The 24,046-nt window shown below is 37.1% G+C and overlaps 1 protein-coding gene and 1 long non-coding RNA gene across 2 annotated transcripts; both read right to left on the reverse strand.

The window, feature by feature from the left end:
* Positions 1 to 506: 506 nt before the first annotated feature.
* LOC127163556 (hepatocyte cell adhesion molecule) lies at positions 507 to 23,751 on the reverse strand. The gene is made up of 8 exons (XM_051106831.1): positions 23,671 to 23,751; positions 23,031 to 23,342; positions 22,586 to 22,912; positions 2,314 to 2,346; positions 2,060 to 2,134; positions 1,896 to 1,960; positions 1,652 to 1,711; positions 507 to 1,551 (listed from the first exon to the last, which is right to left on the reverse strand). The coding sequence occupies exons 1-8, from the start codon at positions 23,717 to 23,719 to the stop codon at positions 1,447 to 1,449; spliced, it is 1,026 nt and encodes a 341-aa protein (XP_050962788.1). The 5' UTR covers positions 23,720 to 23,751; the 3' UTR covers positions 507 to 1,446.
* Positions 9,890 to 11,208, reverse strand: LOC127163557 (uncharacterized). The gene is made up of 3 exons (XR_007827494.1): positions 10,886 to 11,208; positions 10,660 to 10,782; positions 9,890 to 10,429 (listed from the first exon to the last, which is right to left on the reverse strand). It is a non-coding gene; the product is annotated as an uncharacterized LOC127163557 (long non-coding RNA).
* Positions 23,752 to 24,046: the final 295 nt, after the last annotated feature.

Consider the following 24,046-nt stretch of genomic DNA (forward strand, 5'->3'; position numbering starts at 1 on the left):
AATATTTCTTAAACTTAATTTATTAATAACCGAGAGTAAGACTGAGGCAACTTGGGTGTTGTCTTTGACTCTGCCCTGTTATTTATCTGAACTTGTGATTGTTAACATACCTGCTAGATGTTTATGGCCATCAAATCAAAAATTGTTGAAGGTTTCCAGATTATGGTTAAAAAGAAAGGGAGACCAGGCTTTTGACATAGTCGGCCCCAAATTGTGAAATAGCGTACCTTTATCTATTAGGACCTTTCACCTAGAGGCTTATAATATGTGAGTCGCGATCATCCTGAGCTTGTTTTCCTCTGTATGTTCTTTGCTATTTTCTTGTTTTGATTGATGTCATTTATTTTAGTTTTACAATTTTTGTACAGCACAATGGTCAGCCACTATTTTATCGTGCTGTATAAATAAACTAAACTAAAGTTTGCAAGAAGATACAGTTGATTATTCAGTTTTTAACCCAAGAGCGTGTGAGACAGTGACAACGAGGGAATTATTTAATTTCACAGAACTTTTATTTAAAAATGCACTCATGATCTGCTTTGTAGAAGTACATTTTTAATGCACAACAGAAACAGTGAATTTAAACTACAGCAGAGTCCAAGCAAGCTGAACAGAGAATTGTCATTTCACATGTCTGTTTACGAAAGGCATTGGATCCTCAAACTGTCAGCAAAACCTTGTAACAGAGACAGATCTCTGCTTGTTTGCAATGCAAGGATAAATAAATAACTGATGTTTGAATAAGTACAGTGTTTTCTTTACTCAAACACTGTCTGTAACAGTTTTTTGTGTGTTTGTAGAGTGGAGAATAGTCTTAGCATTTGCTGTCTAGTTGTAGCCAATATACTTTTGAACATTTCAAATATCCCGTACATATAGCACTTCATCATTTATATGATGAGATTTTGGCCAAGTGTGTTAAACAACAAGAAAAACTAAGCGCCCATATACAATAAATGTTATAACCTGTAAGATGATGAAAGCGATGCACTGCCTCAGATACAACCGTTCTAATGACAGACAAAACACAGATCTCCATCATTCGCTGGTCAAAAACCGTGTTAACTCCATTTGAGCTTGATTTTCATATAATATTAAGTGCAAGTGTCTGGTAAAGTCACAGTATCAACTCTGACGACTCATTGTTTAATAAATTCCTTTCTATCTTTTTTTCTCTATATTTCAGTGCTTAGTGGTGTGCTGTAGGGTTTTTTATAAGTGTGTTTTACACTGAATGCATGAAAACTGGCAGTCCTGACTGGGCAACCACACAACACATCCACCCAATAACTGAAAGTGAGTAAATTGTCCCTCAAAATAATCTACATAAAACATTTGTTAAAATTTCACATTACAGTCACAAAGTTATAAATGTTTACAAAAAAAAGAAGAACAATAGAAAAAACCTGCTGCTTTATTGTTACCCTAAGATGGTATGTTCTGACTTCATTTGATGCTGGCGTACTCAGAGTGCTCTGTTATGTCAGTCTGTATGTGAGCTGGTTTGCTGGCAGTCTTAACATGGACAACAGAAGAATATGTCACCTCATCCTGGAGAAACAGTAAAAGACTGATAAATTTAGGCCTATAGTTAATAACGCCTAAACGTGCATATGCATGTATGCACACAGAATATACTATAATGACTAACCTCATTTTCATCCTGTTTTAGGTTTTCTCTGTGAGTTGCACTATTAGGACTTACATCACACTAAAGAAATAGATGACATGATCAGAACACATGTACAGACGCTGCTCTATATTTTATTCAGCTTGTAAACACACACACTGGAAGTGCACGCTTTCAAACTCTTAATATACTCATTCATAGCGTGGCATATACTGTAACATCATAAATAATTTTCTGATTGGGTTTCAGTGAATTTGTTTCTCACCTGTTTTTCATTTTCACTACACACTAGTACTAGTCCATTGTTCGTCTTTTGGACATCTCTTCTTCCTAGAAAGTAAAAATGCTGTGAAATGCTGTGATGTTTGAGAGTCTCATTCTATTGTGAACTGTTACCATCACATGTACTGTATTTGTATGTTTGTGTACCTCTGCATTTCCAGTAGATCAATGCCAGTACAACCAGTAACACAACTACTGAAAGCACTGATAGCAGAATGAAGACTGTGGAAAAAGAATAAAATAAAATAAAACACACAAACCCACATAAAGATATATGCACACCTTAAATATAAACACTTTAAGAAAACAGGCAGACATTTTTTTGTTTGTTTGTTTTTATCAACAATATAAATACTTAAGTACAGATACCTAAAGAAAACATTCAAAAGGCTGTTACTTACGAGATTTAATTGAATTGCCTTCTGATGTCTGGACTGTGTGAACATAACACAATAGTGCATATAATTTCTTAGAACATAAACGTCTTAATACAGTTGACTTAATACAGACTAAATGTGAACATGCGTTTACTCATTTCACGCTCCAAAAAAAAACAAAACAGATTGATTCTCTCTAATTCCTTTTTTTAACTTTTAAATTTGCCTTTCTAAAATCGTCTACCACTTATATCCAGTTTTGTGGACATTCACACATAGACTAGTCATTAGTCAGGTGGTGGCACAGCATTTGATCAATGGATTTACAAAAATCATTTCAGGTTTAGGAAGTGTTTCAGCATTGTATTAAGTACTGATGAACACATTCATTTTTATTTTTATTTATTTATATTTATATATTATTATGTATTATTGAAAGGCTATTGTCTTTCAAACTCATTAAAATGCACAAATTCTCCTTATTTCTTATTTGCAGATATTCAAGCTTTTTGTCATCTGAACCTCTTTCACTGGTTCAGATGATTGAAAGTAATTTTCCTCTGTTCAGAGTTAAATAATAGTCAGTCAAAATATAACACTTTTTTCTGTACAAACTTAATTTCTGATGTTCTAAATAACAAGAGCAGCACAAAATTACCTTGAACAGTGAGTGTGAAGCTGACGTGTCGTTGAGATGAGACAGAGCAGTGATATTCTCCCTGGTCCTCTTCGCTTAGGTTTACTATCTGTAGAGAGAGATTTCCTGGAGAGGTTTCATTTAAAAGTTTGACTCGACCTGTGTGTCTCTCACTCCGTTCATGCGGGTAAATTTCTTCAGGGTTTATTCCGGGGTTTAGTGGAGTAAATGTCCATGTAAGTTGTTCAGGTTTAGCCTGTAGTTCAGTACATGAGCAGGGCAGAACCACAGACTCTCCCGAGTGTCCCGTCACCTTAATTGTTGGTTTATTCTGATCCAGATCACACCCTGACAACACATTCACAACTGTTATACTGACATTTACATTTACACTGCACATTTATGAAAAACAAATATCTAATGCATTTCAAGAGATAAGTATTCCAGGCAAAATGTTTTTATTTACCTGTAACTTTTAATTTAATGTCTTTATAAGTGGTTGAATAAGTCAGTTCACACCTATAGAGCCCTTCATCCCTCTCTTTGAGGTCAGAAATAAGCAGAGAGAGATTCGCTGGAGAACTTTTATTAAACAGCTTCAGTCTGTCCTTTTGTATTTGTCATCCTTTAATACTTCAGTCCACTGGTTTTCTCTTTGGTGGTGCCAGGTGAGTGTCTTGACTGTAGACTGAGGGTCAGTACAGGAGCAGGGCAGCAGGACTGATCCACCTGTGTAACCTGTTACTTCTTTATTCTTCATAATCTGAAACATGACATCCTGCAGACAGAGAGAGTTTCTTTCAGAACAGATCATTGTGAGCTTTAGAGATTAACATAAACATCAGGATGAAGTAACAGCAGAGAAGATCTCTTTAGAGATTTTTATTAATTAGGCCATCACTGAATAATAATTCAATATGCTTAAAAGTTAAACAAACTTTCACAAGTCATATGTTCATATAAGACTTCGTAAAAATCTATAATAACTGAACATGAGACTCAACTTGAGCTTTAAGTTATGGTCAGGGTGCTGGAGACTGTATAGCTTTATGAAATCTTCTGTTTAAATGGTAAACAACCACACAATCACAACCATTAATGACTGATTTAATCACCCTGAATTAATTCACACTAAAAGTATTTATAAATGGACTTACCGTCAGTAAAATGAAGCATACAGAGGAAAAGACAGAAACACTCCCTCATGACTAATTGTCTGAACTCACTCACTGATGGACTTACACACACTTCACTTGATCAGCAAGTGTGAGTCTTAATTCTGCGCTGCTTGTTTTCTCTTTTGTCTCCAGGAACTTCTTGACATTTCCACACATCCTCTTAAGCACCATTTACTTCCTGAAATTCTTTATATCCGGGTTTCTCATGTCACTACAGTGTTGGGGGTAACGTATTACAAGTAACGCGAGTTACGTAATCAGGTTACTTTTTCCAGTGACTAGTAAAATAAATTACTTTTTAATTTACAAGAAAATATCTGAGTTACTTTGTTAAATAAGTAACACCAGTTACTTTGTTTTCCCATTTAATGTCTGACAGCTGTCCTTTCTGCATGTTGAGAAATCGTAAGTTCAGAGGTGTTGTGTGTGCAGTGTTAACATGATGGTTACTGTAGTCATTTCACGCTCCAAAAAAAACAAACAAAAAAACAGATTCAGTATTCCTAAAAATGAATAAAAGCGGTGAAATGCAAACTCAGAACATGACACAAACCTGCAATAATTAAATATGTTAAATAACACAAAAATCTTTTATGTATTTAATCCCTTTTTATTAAACAGTGTCTTTGCTGCTGACCTTCAATTATCCAATTCAACTATACTAATAAACAAAATTTACTTTAGAGAAACTAACATTTGTACTTTGTTTTTTTAATTGCTGAAGAATGTTGAACTTTCTTCTGCGCTGTACTGTACAGACATGAATTTACCTTTCCTGTAGCCTGAGTCCTATTAATATCACTTTTGGTGTGAAAGGGCTTTTACATTTGTAAAAGAAGAACTTTTTTTATATTCAAAACAAACAAGCAAGCCCTGATTTAAAAAGGAACTCAAAACATAATTAGTTACTTTTTTAGGGAGTAACGCAATATTGTAATGCATTACTTTTAAAATAATTTTTAATTTTTAAAACTTCCTCAACAGCAGTCACTACTGCAGATAATGATTTAACGAAAAGAGCAAGCAAGTAAGATAATGATCCACATGTAGAAATGATGCTTTGAGCTCAGCTAACAAACATACTAAAGTGATTTAAAGTCATGAAAACATGAATTTGTATCGCAGTTATAGCATGTTATAGGCAGAGGTGGGTAGTAACTAATTACATGAAGTCTGGATTACGTAATCAGATTCCAAAAATTAACTTGTAATTAAAGTTAAATTTTAAAATACTCAGACTACAGTTACTTTTTTATTGATTACATGATTACTTATTATTCACACAATAGCAATAAAGTATTCATCATTTCTTGATTCTCTCTAATTCCTTTTTTTATCTTTTAAATTTGCCTTTCTAAAATCGTCTACTGCTTATATCCAGTTTTGTGGACATTCACACATAGACTAGTCATTAGTCAGGTGGTGACACAGCATTTGATCAATGGATTTACAAAAATCATTTCAGGTTTAGGAAGTGTTTCAGCATTGTATTAAGTACTGATGAACACTTTTATTTTTATTTATATTTATATATTATTATGAATGAAAGGCTATTGTCTTTCAAACTCATTAAAATGCACAAATTCTCCTTATTTCTTATTTGCAGATATTCTCAAGCTTTTTGTCATCTGAACCTCTTTCACCTAATATATTTACTTTAAAGGGGTGGTCAGTGTTGGTGGCGATAGCTTTGAGGTTAGTGAATTGACATATAGCACAATTGCGCTCACAGCGACCTGAGTTCGATTCCCGCCTTGAGGTCCTTTGCTGGTCCCACTCCTCTCTCCACCCAATACTTTCCTGTCATCTCTCCACTGTCCTCTCACAATAAAAGGGTCCAAAAAGCCCATAAATATAACTAAAAAAATAAATAAATGAATGAAGGGGTGGTCAATTAGCAATTCTGTAAAAGACAATATCTCCCTTTGCATTGAACTTTGCAGATGTTGTTTATACACAAACATTACTGTAACGTGGAATGAGAGGCGAGAGGCGAGCGGATCCATATGCGAGCTTTATTGTAGGGACGAGACAGATACGTGTATGGAGATAAAATAATGCCATAAAGATTTGCATGTGAAGAGTACGTGTTGTGCAAGTGTACATAAGACTGTACGCGTAAATTAAATTTGCATGCGCAAGAGAAGCTTTTTAAAAGTGTAAATCGCGTTTCAAGCGTAAGAAAAAAACAGATTTGCAGCATTTTACTGTTACTCGTAAGTGTAATTCATGTGTTATAAAACTGCAGCTTCATGCTTTCGCAAAATAAATACGATCTGCATTCTTCCAACTTCCATTTCTCCGCGCTTACACTTTTGGCACGTTCTTTTCGCTAAAATACGGTCAAAAGCACTGCAAGTCTGTGAACAGTGATTTGCACATGAAAACAACAGTTTGCAAAACAGATTGACTGCGTAGGACCAATATTTATGTGAAAAAACAGACTGTTGCAAATGTCTAAATGACTTGTTGTGTATGTAGGACACAAAGTTGCCGAAATAATCCAAAACGTACAGCTCCGTCTTTCTTTTTTCTGCGCTTACACTTTTGGCACGATTCTCTCACTCACTGAGTTTTGCAAGCGTGAGGGGGAGGGCGGGGCCACCACCTTTTTGTGGCCAATCAAATCAGACTCTCACATTTACTCTTATCTGATTGGTTCAATAAACACATCACACGCCAAAACATTTATCTTCATTTAGTTCTCGCTGTCGCTCGCTTCCGGTGGAATGGTACCTTTAATGTAGACATACATTATAAATAAAATAAAATAAAAACACGATACAAGTTGTGTACCAGGCTGTGTGTTCATTCTGAAATTCGAGCTGTGTCGTCATCGTCCTCAACAGGCAATATATGATAGTTTACTGTAATATTGTAATTTTGATGATACCTAATACTAAAACTGCCACGGGGTATATTTTACCCGTGGCTGTTTTTTAAATGTAGCCTACATAACAGACTTTGAATAAAACATTAATGTCTCCCAGTCACTGACTTTTACTAAAATGGTGTAATTTACAATCCTCTAAAAATGGTTTAGAAAAAAAAAAAGATCAAAAACGTGGCATTTATATTGTGCCTATATTTTCGTGCTGTCATTATCTTGCTACTTATGTATTAATTGTAACTAGATTGCTAGGCAGCGCCTTTTACTCACTGCATTAGCAGTTGAGATTCAAAAATAAAGTCAAAATTAGTAAAAGAAGGCGATTTATGGATGCTGAAGAGCACAGAAGCACTAAATGCCATTAGTCAGCATCTGACGGCTCATCTGACTGTGATCCCATATTTAGATGTTTCTTTATGAAAACAGTGGCATAATACATTGAAATAAAATGTTCTTTAGGCGTATAAAAACGGTAGTCGTGCTTGGGTAGAATTTACCCGCTGGAGGTTTTTAGGTGTACAGCGACCCCTAGCGGTGCTAGTGCTAAACATGGCCTAGTATCTGCACTAGCAGCATAATTTGTCATTTATAATAACATGCATAATTTCACCTGTCTACTGATCAGGGACGACTCAAATTTTTTAACTAAAATTTGGTTCAATATTGTGAATATAACATATTTTTTTCACTTTAACATGTTATAATTTAAGGGGATTTTACAATTTTTTTTACAATTGAGTGTTAAATACAATAAACAGAGACATGGTCTGGAAAATCGTCAAATTCAGATTTATGTAGCTTTATTGTTATAGTAAAAAGGTTTTATCAAAAGTATAGCACTCTAATACTATTGTTGAGCATTGTCACGTAATGTTTAACATCAGCTATATATTAGGCTATATTATATGATATATGCATTTCAATGTAAAGCCAAACCAATCCAATAATGTTAACACCAGCTAACAATTCAGGATGAACACATTGTCTAGTCTAATGGTACACAACTTATAAAGTATCATGTTTTAATTAAGTTGTTGTTTATTTATTTATTTCAATGTACATGTACATTAAAGGTACCATTCCACCGGAAGCGAGCGACAGCGAGAACTAAATGAAGATAAATGTTTTGGCGTGTGATGTGTTTATTGAACCAATCAGATAAGAGTAAATGGAGTCCGCGAGAGTCTGATTTGATTGGCTACAAAAAGGTGGTGGCCCCGCCCTCCCCCTCACGCTTGCAAAACTCAGTGAGTGAGAGAATCGTGCCAAAAGTGTAAGCGCAGAAAAAAGAAAGACGGAGCAGTACGTTTTGGATTATTTCGGCAACTTTGTGTCCTACATACACAACAAGTCATTTAGACATTTGCAACAGTCTGTTTTTTCACATAAATATTGGTCCTACGCAGTCAATCTGTTTTGCAAACTGTTGTTTTCATGTGCAAATCACTGTTCACAGACTTGCAGTGCTTTTGACCGTATTTTAGCGAAAAGAACGTGCCAAAAGTGTAAGCGCGGAGAAATGGAAGTTGGAAGAATGCAGATCGTATTTATTTTGCGAAAGCATGAAGCTGCAGTTTCACAACACATGAATTACACTTACGAGTAACAGTAAAATGCTGCAAATCTGTTTTTTCTTACGCTTGAAACGCGATTTACACTTTTACAAAGCTTCTCTTGCGCATGCAAATTTAATTTACGCGTACAGTCTTATGTACACTTGCACAACACGTACTCTTCACATGCAAATCTTTATGGCATTATTTTATCTCCATATACGTGGTCGTACAGGCAGGGTCGAGACGGGAGCAGACAGGTAAATCACAGGCAAAAGAAGAGAATAGTCCTTAAACAAGCGAAAATCCACAAGGCAGGCGGCTAGGCAGACGAAAACGAGAAAACCAGGCGGGAGATCAAAAACTAGGAACTAGGAAACCAGAGAAACGCTAAACAAGGGGTAAACACAACAATACAACAGTTCAACAATCCAGGAAGTGCACTGGGGAGGACTGGGGTTTTTATAGAACGCCTGATTGGTCACGGGGGCTGATGCAATCAGAGCGGTGGAGGATGGGAGATGCAGTCCGAGATGCAAAGTAACAGTCAGAGTGTGTAGGTGAAGCGAGAGTGACATCTGGTGGTGAGTGGACAACGGGACACAGACCAGATTCGTGACAATTACACACTAAAGTTAAAAAAGTGAAATCATAATCAATGACCCTTTTAAGTACCCCTGATGATTTTTAAATAAATATTTTAATAATTAAGTATCACATTTGCACATTCATGGTTCTCTGACATTGGTTAATGGTCATATGGCTTGCAGGTAAACATAAAATATTTCATCTTGTTAAACTCATAAACCCCCTGCAGTTCCTTTACAAACCACAGTTAGGGAAACCTTGATGTAATGTAATGTTTAATGCACTTCATGTTGATAATTGTAATGAAAAGAATATATTTTTTCACTCTTTGTATTTTTACATCATTATGGTACAAGATTATCCCAAGTTAAACGAGTTAGCTCAAAAACAATCTAAAAGTAGTCTGATTATATTACCTAAAACGTGTAATTACATACTTACGTGGATTACATAACTGATTACAATTTTTGTCATGTCATTTAGAATCAGTAACAATGCAATTTGTAAGTAATCTACCCAGCTCTGATTATGGGGACATTTTGTTGGTCCCCATGAGGAAAACATCTTATAAATCATAATTTTCTTTCTTTCTTTTTTTTTTTTTTTAAATCTAAAAATGCATAAAAAAGTTTTTATGTGAGGGGTAGGTTTAGTGGTAGGGACAGAAAATATAGTTTGTACAGTATAAAAATCATTATGTCTATGGAGTGTGTGTGAGAGAGAACATGTACATAAATGCTATTTAGTGATGCAACAAATGTTTATTCTCTTAAGTAATGTCAGAGGTCAGGATCTCTAACCATAATGTACTCAATCATTTTGACAATATTATTATTGTAATAAAATAGTACACTCCTGGAAAAAGACATACATACACCATTATTTGGTAAATCATCAAAATGTTAAAAGATAACAATGATAACAAGTTAACAGTGCCTTCAGGAAACCTGTCATTGAGATTAATCAGAATGGGCTACTGATGTTCTGCTCATAAGCACTTCTTTTGGTCTGGTTTGATACATTTTCTTTATGTGATATTTGCAGTCCAATCAAGCAGCAAAAAGGCTTTTTGAAAGTTATCTAAAAACACACATATACACACATATTATAATTAAAGAAGGTATAGACTAGAAAAGTTGAGTTAAAACAGAGGGTGTAAAACAGGTTATCCACAACAGAAAGTAATAAAAGTTTCAAATAAAATGCAGGTTATAATTTTAAGTTTCAATTTATTTGGTTTCTTGTAGACTCCACATGCTGTGTTGTGTCTGCTGTTTGAACATGTCAGCTCATCCTGGAAAGAGAGAACGAGACGTACACATTTCTGTAGTATCTGACTGTTATATGTTTTACAGAATGATTGGTAGCTGCATTTTCAAACATCACATCATGCACAATAAGCATTTAAAACATAAAAGCAGCACGGCATGTATCAATATATGAATGGATCTGATTGTGTTCTTTGATTAATTCTAGTTAAGATGTTTTCTTTAAACTAAAAACTATACATTTCACACTGCTTACATTAAGGTGAGACTTGTGGTTGTTTTCTCGATATCCCTCCTGAGTGTTGAGTAGTTGAACGTTCTTCTCCGTGTTTTGCAGGTTTATGGGTTGATAAACAGATTGATTGAAAGTAATTTTCCTCTGTTCAGAGTTAAATAGTAGTCAGTCAAAATATAACACTTTTTTTTTTTTTTTACAAACTTAATTTCTGATGTTCTAAATAACAAGAGCAGCACAAAATTACCTTGAACACTGAGTCTGATGCTGACGTGTCGTTGAGATGAGACAGAGCAGTGATATTCTCCCTGGTCCTCTTCGCTTAGGTTTGATATCTGTAGAGAGAGATTTCCTGGAGAAATTTCAATCAACAGTTTGACTCGACCAGTGTGTCTCTCGCTCTGTTCATGCGGGTAAATTTTTTCAGGGTTTATTCCAAGTTTAGTGGAGTAAATGTCCATGTAAGTTGTTCAGGTTTATCCTGTAGTTCAGTACATGAGCAGGGCAGAACCACAGACTCTCCTGAGTGTCCCGTCACCTCAGACATTGGTTTATTCTGATCCAGATCACACCCTGACAACACATTCACAAACCTGTTACACTGACATTTACATTTACACTGCACTTTACTGAAACAAACAAATCTACTGTATTTTCAAATGTTTTATTCAAAAAGTTTCCATTTACCTTTAATTTTTACTCTAAACTCTGTATAAGTTTGAGAAGCCTTACACCTATAGAACCCTTCATCTTTCTTTCTGAGGTCAGAAATGAGCAGAGACAGATTTGTTGGAAATTTTTCATTAAACCGCTTTAGTCTGTTCTTGTATTTGTCATTTTCAAATACTACAAGCCACTTGTTTTCATTTTGGTAGTGATGCATCCATGTGAATGTGTTGACTGTAGACTGAGGGTCAGTACAGGAGCAGGGCAGCAGGACTGATCCACCTGTGCAACCTGTTACTTCATTAACCAATCCATAATCTGAAACATGACATCCTGCAGACAGATTACAAATTTCTAAAAGGTTATGTATATTGTGATTTAGCAGACAGCCCAAGCCCTGAGACAGTAACCTTTTGTCTTTATACATTTCCTGAGCATCTGGCAGGTTTCCCAAGTTAAGTGTGAAGTCTAAGCTCAAGGTACAACTGTGCCTTTTGTTTAGCACCTTTGCATTTGAATGACACTTGTATGCTAAATAGATCAAGGCTGGGAAAAATCTTTTACTGGGCTGATTTCCTGTACCACATTTGCATGCTTTGTTTAGATTGATTCCACCTCTATGTACTCCGCCTCCTTCAAACCTATATACTTTGCTGTGCTGAGATATTGTCAGACTTTTGAGGACTGCAGAGCTACGCAGCGCATTCTCAATAAAGAATTCTGCTGAAGATACCCAAGAGTCTCCTGGTCTCTAAGAAAAAAGTTTCCAACAGTTTTGGTGCCGTGACCCGGATAGAGCTCCTCACCTGAATCCAGATTGAAGCTCAACAAGCTCAACAAAGATCTGACTTCGTTCCAGACTGAATCTTTCTGTACCAAGGGTTGGTGAGTATCACTCTATCCAAAAGAACCATTAGAAGCCAGTACATGTGGTTATCCTCTGCGCCGCCAGAGAAGTGTTAACAAACAGCTGCAGGGTTTGTTTAACAGACAAGTTATCCTCTATTCAGGTAGAGAAGATTAGCATTACGTGCTAATATCAGTTATCCTCTATTTCAGGTAGAGAAGATTAGCATTACGTGCTAATATCAGTTATCCTCTATTTCAGGTAGAGAAGATTAGCATTACGTGCTAATGTTATCCTTTATTTCAGGTTATCCTCAGTTATCCTCTATTCAGGTAGAGAAGATTAGCATTACGTGCTAATATCTGTTATCCTTTGTTTCGGCAGAGAAGAATTGTTGATCCTCTCTTCAGGGAGAGAAGTTTAGCGTAAAGTGCTAATATCTGTTACCCTCTGTTTAGGCAGAGAAGACTAGTGTAAAGTGCTAGTAGTTTGTGTTGTCTTCTGTTAATTCAGGAAAGGTTAACTATAGTTGATCTGTGTTAACAAGCGTACCCTCTGTTGATCAGAGAAGTTTTAGTGTTGTGATTGTGTGGTAACAAAGAAACTCACAAAATGGTTAGAAAGAACGCTAGGCTGATCCCCACAACTGAAAAAGGTGGTCTTGCAACTCCTTTGTGGTCAGATAGCGAATTCAAATCACTGTTAGGAGTGCAAATGAACCTAATAGTAACTGAAAAAGTTAGACAAGAATTAACTAAGAAATATGAGATCCATCCAGACAAGACTTGGTCTGTAGATGAGTGTAAAAAGTACTTGGAGCATGTATTCGTAAGAACAATGTGAAAGGCATTATCTGCTGCCACAGAGAATTTGGTTTAGCGCTAGCTACACAACAGTCTCAGCGTAACTCAGAGCTAGAGGAACAGAACAAAGAGCTCCGGGCTAGAATATCCGCTTTGACTAAGAAATTGAACCGCAACAAAGCTTTAGAAAAAACTGATATGGAAGTTAGTCAGCCTGATAACATTTATCCTGACTTACAAGCTTTCTTTGAAACAGATGTAGCCATCCAATCAGTAACTGATGTGCCTGTAGATTCAGTGAAGGTATGTGGTGCTAGGAGAAGATCTCAGGGAATTGAGGGAATTGAAAGTGTTCCTCCCAACTCTGCTGTTGTCCAGGTTCAAGCAATTGCAAAAATGCTGGAACCTAAAGATATAGAGAGATTGTCCCAGGGCTTACCCTCAGCACGCACAAATTTTTGTGAATTTAGAAGAGCACTGATTAGCAAAATGCGTCTCTACGACATGTCGTTAGTAGAAGTCACACAGCTGATGTCACAAATTCTAACTGAATCTGAATTCAACAGTTTTGAGTCTGCTGTTACTTCTGAACTACGACATGCCAGTAAAGCGGATTTGAGAGAAGGTGTTTTGAAAATTCTAAAGAATATTATGGGACCCAAAATAGACTGGTCCAGAATCACTAACTGTGTACAAAAGAAAGAGGAAACTGTAAGTGAATACACTGAGAAGTTTTGCCAGTCAGCTGTAACTTACAGTGGAATAGTTGATGATCCTGAAAGTGTGCTAGATGACAAGGGACCCTTAGTCCGCATCTGGTCAGATGGCCTTGTAGCTGAGTACAGAAAAGCCTTGCCATTCCTAGATCTAACTTGGTCTAACAAAACTCTCAGAAGTAACTTAGACACGTTAGCTACTTGGGAAAGAGATTCTGATGTTAAGGCAAAAGTGAGAGTAGCAGCAGCTACGTTTAGCACAACAAATCGAGACAAGAGATGGTAAAAAAAGAAGGGAAATGCAATTATTGTGGAAAACTAGGACATTGGGAGAAAGAGTGTAGGAAGAAGTTGCAAGATAATAAAAGAAATGCTATGCATAATTCTGCTCCTTCTCAGCCCGCCTACAACCCTGAAGTAGTTCCACCAGTGACCAGTGAAACGTTAGGACAGCTCGCTCAGGCTCTTCTAAGAGCACAAAAAGAGCAGGAAAAAAACTAATTGTTGGGGCTGTGAGTAGCTACCTTTCCCCTGTAATACATCACAATGACAAAAGAATTTTTGTGAAAGGTAGCATACAAGAGAAAGAGATTGACTTTTTGCTTGATACAGGTGCAGAAATCACAGTAGTTCCTACAAAATTGGCTAAAGATTTAAACATTCCGTACAAGAAAACTAAACTTTGTTTAACTGGTGTAGTAGGTGAAGATTCTGTTTTGTATGAAACTCCACCCATAGAGGTACAATTAGGCCCGAAAACTCTGACTACAAAATTGTTATGTGCTCCATTAAATACAGGTGCAATTCTAGGCATGGATCTACTGAGACAAGTACATTTAACTTTAGACATGTCCTCAGAATCTGCTAGCATAAAAATTGCTTCAGCACAAGTTTCTACCAGTAATGCAATCACTCCTGAGTATGCTTTCTTACAGAATCATCCAATTTGGGCTAAAGACAAAGATGATTGCGGGTTTCTCACTGGTGTAGAACCAGCCAAATTAACAGGAACCGCCCCTCCTGTTACCAAACAATACCCGATCAGTAAGGAAGCTATACAGGGAGTCAAACCTATTGTAGAAAAATTGCTGAAGCAAGGAGTGCTCGTTAAAACCAACAGTCCCTGTAATTCACCCATATGGCCCATCAAGAAAGCCAATGGGTCATGGAGACTCACAATAGACTACAGAGTAGCCAATAAGCATACTGAAAAAATCACCCCCCTAGTAGCCGATCCATCTACAATTTGTAATGGCTTACCATTAGATTGTAAGGTTTTTTCAGTAATTGATATGTCTAATGGATTCTTTTCTGTACCCTTGCACGCTGACAGCCAGCCATGGTTAGCTTTCACAGTTGACTATGAACAATATCAGTGGACACGTTTGCCCCAGGGATTTCAAAATTCCCCAACCATATACCATCAGGCTCTCAGACGTGATTTGTGTGACCCAGAATGTCCAGTCAAACAGTCCACTATGATTCAATATATCGATGATATTTTATTTGCCTCAACAGATCATGAGGTACATCAAACTGAATTGACAGCATTGTTGGACTATTTGCAGAAAAAAAGGACACAAATGTAGCTTTCACAAAGCTCAAATTGCTAAAAATCAAGTTACATTTCTGGGTCAAACAATTGGTACAGGAAATAGATCCATTACACAGGATCGAGCCGCTTCAGTCAAAGCAATACCTCCGCCTACTAACATTAAAACACTAAGATCATTTTTAGGAACAGCAGGTTACTGTAGACCTTGGATAGAAGACTATGCCTTCGATTGCTCAGCCACTCTATGACTTGTTGAAAGGTCAGGTTAGAGATTCCGATACAGTTTGTATGGAAGAAATTCACCTCAAAGCTTTCAATGATTTGAAGAGAGCACTATGTCAAGCGCCAGCATTAGGAATTGCCCAATCTGATAGGCCCTTTGTGCTTTATGTTCATGAACACTTAGGCTTTATGACTGCATGTCTAATGCAAGATCATGGGGGCAATTTACGCCCAATTCATTACTATTCTGGCAAACTTGACATAGTCGCTCAAGGTATGGGCCCATGTCTCAGAGCAGTACAGGCAGTTCATCTAGCTCTTCAGGCCTCATCAGGAATGGTGTTAGGACAGACTGTAAATGTAAGATGCCCTCATGCAGTGTCTGCACTAATGAATCAAGCAAAAGTCACTTCTGTCACATCCTCTCGTTGGGGAAATTGGTTAACAACCCTCACAGCCCCGAACATTGTTTTACAGCGTGCACCAGTCACAAACCCATCCTCATGTATGATGTCTGCAATGACTGAAGTTGTCTTAGAGGATGAAGGAGAAATGGCTCATGATTGTGTTACGCTTACATACACACCTACAAGTGAAATAACAGAAACTCCCATAGATAATGCCGAATTGGAGTTGTATGTTGATGGTTCAGCTCAAGTTATTGAAGGTAACAGACGAGCAGGTTATGCAGTAACTTCTACCACTGAAGTCGTAGCTTCAGGTCGTCTTCCAGATCATTTTTCAGCTCAAGCTGCAGAACTAGTAGCCTTAACTAGAGCATGCACGCTAGCGTCAGGATCAACTGCAAATATCTACACTGATTCCAGGTATGCTTTTGGGGTAATTCATGATTTTGGTATCATTTGGCAAAGTAGACAGTTTTTAACTTCTGCTGGATCACCCATTAAGCATGCTGGATTAGTGAAAGATCTAATGTTTGCCATGAAACTTCCAAAGAAATTAGCTGTGATCAAAGTGAAAGCACATCTCACAACTAATACTACGGAAGCTAAAGGTAATGCTCTTGCTGATGTAGCTGCTAAACAGGCTTGTTCATATGCAAATGTACAGGTGTGTTCAGGTAGTACAGCACAGAAGACAATTCTGCCTCCTGAATCAATCATTGATCTGTACAAAGACGTTCCTTTATATGAAGCATGGACATGGTTAGACAAAGGAGCCACAGTGGATTCATCTGGTTGCTGGACCAAAGGAGGAAAATATATTGCTCCCGAATCACTGCTGCCATATTTGGCTCAACAAATACACAATTTGGGTCACAGTGGTCCAGCAACAATGAATCACAGGTTCTCAAATCAATGGTGGAATCCAAAATTCAGAAATGTAGCCACTGAAACAGTCAAGAGATGCGTTACATGTCAAAAAAATAATGATGTGCCAGCAGCAACTACAGCAGCAACACATACCCCAGCTCCACCAGGACCGTTTCGTCACCTACAAGTTGATTACATATCATTGCCTCCTTGTAAGGGAAAAACTGACGTTTTGATAGTAATAGACAAGTTCTCAAGATGGATAGAAGCTTATCCAACAGGGCGTGCCACAGCTGCACATACTGCTAAATGTCTTGTCACTGATTTCATTCCCAGATGGGGATTACCAGATAGCATTGACTCAGATCAAGGAACCCACTTCACAGGACAGGTAGTCAAGGAAGTGTCTAAAATGTTGAAAATTAAGTGGAATCTTCACTGTCCTTATAGGCCACAAGCATCGGCGCAAGTCGAACGTGCAAACAGATCAATCAAAACCAGGCTAAGCAAAATGCATCAGGAAGGAGTAGTATGGGTCGAAGCGCTGCCAGCGGTACTGTGTAGTCTGAGAGCATCACCTAACAGATCAGTAGGTCTAAGCCCTCATGAGATTATTACAGGACGCCCAATGCAGATGCCAGGTGTGATTGATCTTAGAAATGCTGATGTGCACATTGCCTCAGATGCCCTGATCACTTATTGTGAAAACCTTACAAAGGCAGTACAGAGTTCCAGAGAAAGAGTTGAGTCATGTTGGCAGAATCCACCAGAAGGTGGACACACAATCATCCCAGGTCAGTGGGTTATGATAAAGTCATTCAAAAACAAACCATTAGAGCCTAAGTGGCACGGACCACATCAAGTGATGTTGATTACAGCAGCTGCAGTTTTGTGTCAGGGAAGGAAAACCTGGACTCATGTGTCACACTGTAAAGTTGTTCCCCCACCTACAGGGATAGGATAGGACACACAGACCAGTGAGGAGCCCAGGGAAGAACCGAATGCAACAGGCTTCGGGGGCCAACCCTGAGGTGAAGACTTCCTCATAGGCCTTCCCCATCCACTAGTCCATCCTTACCTCACTGTTCTTTAGGTGTCACGGGAATTAAGAACTAGGGAAAGAAGGAACAACAAGACTAGACTCAGATTGAACAGAGGCTACAACTCTATTGTTTGCAGCCTTTTACAACAAATACTGCTCTGTCGTCTTTTGTTTTCTTTCTTACTCTGTGCAGATACCCCTTGATGGCTGTCCCGAGACCCATACACATCGACCCCCTCACCTGTGTATGAAGCTACAAACTTTAAAGGACAACTAGACCCACTGCCGAGCCAACTGTCACGGAAGACAGAACATAAAAAAAAAAAAAAAAAAAAAAAAACACAACGCAGAGAATCAAATGAAAGAACTTCAGTCATCCATCAACATGATCAAGATTGCCGTTCTAGTAATCATCATGAACATCGCACAAGCTATAGACTCCAGAAACAACATATTCTTAGAACTGATGAATATGTCAAGAAATGCCTTGTTTGCTGGAAAGAACGTTTGCATGCCACACCCACCTTCAGTAAAAGCAGGGATACCATGGGTGGCACACCCCATCTCCCACTGTGACACGTGCACCTTGTTCGGTGTTCAAACGAGTGGAATATTCAACAGAGGTACATGCCACCACATCACAACTCCTCCAGCTTCTCCGTGTTGCATTCCTGGATTACCATCCTGCAACCTAACTTCAGCTACTCCCATTATGACAGATCTACTCCTGCCAATTACTTTTCCTTGGTGCATGGAAAATGATGCTCCAGCCTCGACTCCACTGGGTGAAATTCCTCATGAACGTTGCAGCTTTGTGATCAAGATGAGAACAAATTCCCATGTGGACATTACTCCATCAACAGGAAGAGAGGAAAAGGACTTAGAAGTTTGTCTCCACAGGACATCATCTCTCCCAAAATTCTTCTCAGTAAATCAGTGGTGTATGATTCCTCCACCGACTGGCACCTTCTGGTTATGTGGAACTTCTGTCTACAACATCCTACCTAGCCAATTCAACGGCAGGTGCACCTTGGTTTTTATGTTTACCGGCTATCAGAGAAAATACACACTCCTCCCCAAGCTCTCCACATTTACTAAGCTCAGCTCCTACCACAGACAAAGAAGATGGCTGCATCCCTGGACTCACTTGTGCACAAACATGGTGGTCAAGAACTCTTGGAGCCTTAATCCCGTCTTATGGTGTCATACAGGCCCTGGATCAAGTCAGAAGCTTATCGAATTCTGTACAGAAACTAGCTAATGATACAGCTTTGGCCCTAGGTAACATCACGGACACTCTTGCTTCGCACAAGATAATGATCTTACAGAACAGAGTGGCCTTGGATTACATTCTTGCAACGCAAGGGGGAGCCTGCACCATTATTGGCCCTGAATGCTGCACCGGGTTAATGGATCCAACAGAGAACTTGAACAAAATCCAACGAGACATTCTTGATCTTTCAGAAAAATTACACCAAATGACTGAAGATAATTCTTCATGGTTCGGAGAACTGTTAGGTAAACCCTGGCTGTGGATCAAGGAAATAGCAATTCTGCTGTTATTCTTCCTACTGGTATACTATCTATGTGCGTCCACAGTATCAAGTGTTTCATTCAACAAATGACTCACGACCATCATGAGGAAACAACAGTTCCAACCAGAAAAGACTATTACCCGTAAGAACTTCACGGACCCTAGAAGCATGTTTGTTTCTGTGTCAGCATGCTTTTCATCACTACAAACAATCAACACAGAACTTTTTAAGTGTCTAAATTTGTATTTTATGAGAGTTTTTTTTAGAACTCTCAAAGGAGGAATTGTTGGATTACAAATTTCTAAAAGGTTATGTATATTGTGATTTAGCAGACAGCCCAAGCCCTGAGACAGTAACCTTTTGTCTTTATACATTTCCTGAGCATCTGGCAGGTTTCCCAAGTTAAGTGTGAAGTCTAAGCTCAAGGTACAACTGTGCCTTTTGTTTAGCACCTTTGCATTTGAATGACACTTGTATGCTAAATAGATCAAGGCTGGGAAAAATCTTTTACTGGGCTGATTTCCTGTACCACATTTGCATGCTTTGTTTAGATTGATTCCACCTCTATGTACTCCGCCTCCTTCAAACCTATATACTTTGCTGTGCTGAGATATTGTCAGACCGCATTCTCAATAAAGAAGGTTTGTGTGTGTGTGTGTTTTTGTTGAGGTATACCCTATTTTTTGGGCAGAGCTGGGTAGTAACTGATTACATGTAATCTGGATTACGTAATCAGATTCCAAAAATTAACTTGTAATTAAAGTTACATTTGAAAAATACTCAGACTACAGTTACTTTTTTATTGATTACATGATTACATATTATTCACACAATAGCAATAAAGTATTCATCATTTATTGACTCTCTAATTCCTTTTTTTATCTTTTAAATTTGCCTTTCTAAAATAGTCTACCGCTTATATCCAGTTGTGTGGACATTCACACATAGACTAGTCATTAGTCAGGTGGTGACAGCATTTGATCAATGGATTTACAAAAATCATTTCAGGTTTAGGAAGTGTTTCAGCATTGTAACAACTACTGATGAACACATTCATTTTTATTTTTATTCATTTATATTTATATATTATTATGTATTATTGAAAATCTATTGTCTTTCAAACTTATTAAAATGCACAAATTCTCCTTATTTTTTATTAACAGGCGTTCTCAAGCGTTTTGTCATCTGAACCTCTTTCACCTAATATATTTACTTTAAAGGGGTGGTCAGTGTTGGTGGCGATAGCCTTGAGGTTAGAGCATTGACATATAGTGCAACTGTGCTTACAGTGACCCAAGTTCGACTCCCACCTTGAGGTCCTTTGCTGGTCCCACTCCTCTCTCCACCCAATACTTTCCTGTCATCTCTCCACTGTCCTCTCACAATAAAAGGGTCCAAAAAGTTCATAAATATAACTAATAAAATAAATGAATAAATAAATGAATGAAGGGGTGGTCAATTAGCAATTCTGTAAAAGACAATATCTCCCTTTGCATTGAACTTTAAGTGTTGTAACTTTGCAGATGTTGTTTATACGCAAACAGCAACATTACACACTAACTAAAGTTAAAAAAGTGAAATCATAATCAATGACCCTTTTAAGTACCCCTGATGGTTTTTAAATGAATATTTTAATAATTAAGTATCACATTTGCACATTCATGGTTCTCTGACATTGGTTAATGGTCATATGGCTTGCAGGTAAACATAAAATATTTCATCTTGTTAAACTCATAAACCCCCTGCAGTTCCTTTACAAACCACAGTTAGGGAAACCTTGATGTAATGTAATGTTTAATGCACTTCATGTTGATAATTGTAATGAAAAGAATATATTTTTTCACTCTTTGTATTTTTACATCATTATGGTACAAGATTATCCCAAGTTAAACGAGTTAGCTCAAAAACAATCTAAAAGTAGTCTGATTATATTACCTAAAACGTGTAATTACATACTTACGTGGATTACATAACTGATTACAATTTTTGTCATGTCATTTAGAATCAGTAACAATGCAATTTGTAAGTAATCTACCCAGCTCTGATTATGGGGACATTTTGTTGGTCCCCATGAGGAAAACATCTTATAAATCATAATTTTCTTTCTTTTTTTTTTTTTTTTTTTTTTAAATCTAAAAATGCATAAAAAAGTTTTTATGTGAGGGGTAGGTTTAGTGGTAGGGACAGAAAATATAGTTTGTACAGTATAAAAATCATTATGTCTATGGAGTGTGTGTGAGAGAGAACATGTACATAAATGCTATTTAGTGATGCAACAAATGTTTATTCTCTTAAGTAATGTCAGAGGTCAGGATCTCTAACCATAATGTACTCAATATTAGACAATATTAGACAATATTATTATTGTAATAAAATAGTACACTCCTGGAAAAAGACATACATACACCATTATTTGGTAAATCATCAAAATGTTAAAAGATAACAATGATAACAAGTTAACAGTGCCTTCAGGAAACCTGTCATTGAGATTAATCAGAATGGGCTACTGATGTTCTGCTCATAAGCACTTCTTTTGGTCTGGTTTGATACATTTTCTTTACGTGATATTTGCAGTCCAATCAAGCAGCAAAAAGGCTTTTTGAAAGTTATCTAAAAACACACATATACACACATATTATAATTAAAGAAGGTATAGACTAGAAAAGTTGAGTTAAAACAGAGGGTGTAAAACAGGTTATCCACAACAGAAAGTAATAAAAGTTTCAAATAAAATGCAGGTTATAATTTTAAGTTTCAATTTATTTGGTTTCTTGTAGACTCCACATGCTGTGTTGTGTCTGCTGTTTGAACATGTCAGCTCATCCTGGAAAGAGAGAACGAGACGTACACATTTCTGTAGTATCTGACTGTTATATGTTTTACAGAATGATTGGTAGCTGCATTTTCAAACATCACATCAAGCACAATAAGCATTTAAAACATAAAAGCAGCACGGCATGTATCAATATATGAATGGATCTGATTGTGTTCTTTGATTAATTCTAGTCAAGATGTTTTCTTTTATCTAAAAACTATACATTTCACACTGCTTACATTAAGGTGAGACTTGTGGTTGTTTTCTCGATATCCCTCCTGAGTGTTGAGCCGTTGAACGTTCTTCTCCGTGTTTTGCAGGTTTATGGGTTGATAAACAGATTGATTGAAAGTAATTTTCCTCTGTTCAGAGTTAAATAGTAGTCAGTCAAAATATAACACTTTTTTTTTTTTTTTTTTTTTTACAAACTTAATTTCTGATGTTCTAAATAACAAGAGCAGCACAAAATTACCTTGAACAGTGAGTGTGAAGCTGACGTGTCGTTGAGATGAGACAGAGCAGTGATATTCTCCCTGGTCCTCTTCGCTTAGGTTTACTATCTGTAGAGAGAGATTTCCTGGAGAGGTTTCATTTAAAAGTTTGACTCGACCTGTGTGTCTCTCACTCCGTTCATGCGGGTAAATTTCTTCAGGGTTTATTCCGGGGTTTAGTGGAGTAAATGTCCATGTAAGTTGTTCAGGTTTAGCCTGTAGTTCAGTACATGAGCAGGGCAGAACCACAGACTCTCCCGAGTGTCCCGTCACCTTAATTGTTGGTTTATTCTGATCCAGATCACACCCTGACAACACATTCACAACAGTTATGCAGACATTTACATTTACACTGCACTTCACTGAAAGGAAAAAATATATACTATATTTTGACATATGTGTTTTATGCATAAAGCTTCCATTTACCTTTTATTGTTACCCTAAAATCTGTGTAAGTTTGTGAAATCTGGCAACTATAGTCCCCTTCATCCTCTTTTCTGAGGTCAGAAATGAGCAGAGACAGATTCGTTGGTAATCTTTCATTAAACAGCTTCAGTCTGTCCTTGAATTCCTCATGTTTAAATACTTCAATCCACTGTTTTTTTCCTTTGTGGTAGTGGTTCCATCTAAGTGTCTTGACTGTAGACTGAGGGTCAGTACAGGAGCAGGGCAGCAGGACTGATCCACCTGTGTAACCTGTTACTACTTTAAGCTCTTTATGACCTGAAACATGACATCCTGCAGACAGAGAGAGTTTCTTTCAGAACGGATCAATGTGAGCTTTAGAGATTAACGTAAACATCAGGAAGAAGTAACAGCAGTCTCTTGAGATCTTTGTTCAATATTTCATTATGCTTAAAAGTGTAAAAGTCATATGTTCATTTACAAGTTATATATGACCTTTAGTTTAATCTATAAAAATCCAGTTATGGTTATGGTCAGGTTTCTGTGACCAGTATCAGAGTACTTTAAAAACTGAATTTAGCATTACAACATAATTACAACCATTAATGACTGATTAATTTCACTCTGTTCCCAATAAAATTATTTATAAATCTAAGCTTACCTTCAGTAAAATGAAGCACACAGAGTAAAAGACAGAAACACTCCCTCATGACTGATTCTCTGAACTCACCCACGGATGAACTTACACTTCACTTCAGTTCAGCAAGTGTGAGTCTTAATTCTGTGCTGTTTGTTTTATTTTAAGTCCTCAGGAAACAAAATATTTTATAGTTCCTCTTTTCATCATCTCTGTATTTCTATTTATTATATCAAGGTTCCTCAAGTCACCACTGCAGCTCATTAAATTTCACATTTATAGTTACCACAACATGATCCAAAAGCAAACAGACTAACTCAAGTTCATTGCTTTTACTATATGGGTGCCATAAGATTAGAAGTCACAAGAGTTACACTATATATTATATATTTATTGTAAC

This window comes from Labeo rohita, chromosome 3 (genome assembly GCF_022985175.1).
Source record: "Labeo rohita strain BAU-BD-2019 chromosome 3, IGBB_LRoh.1.0, whole genome shotgun sequence".
Classification (NCBI taxonomy): Eukaryota; Metazoa; Chordata; class Actinopteri; order Cypriniformes; family Cyprinidae; genus Labeo; species Labeo rohita.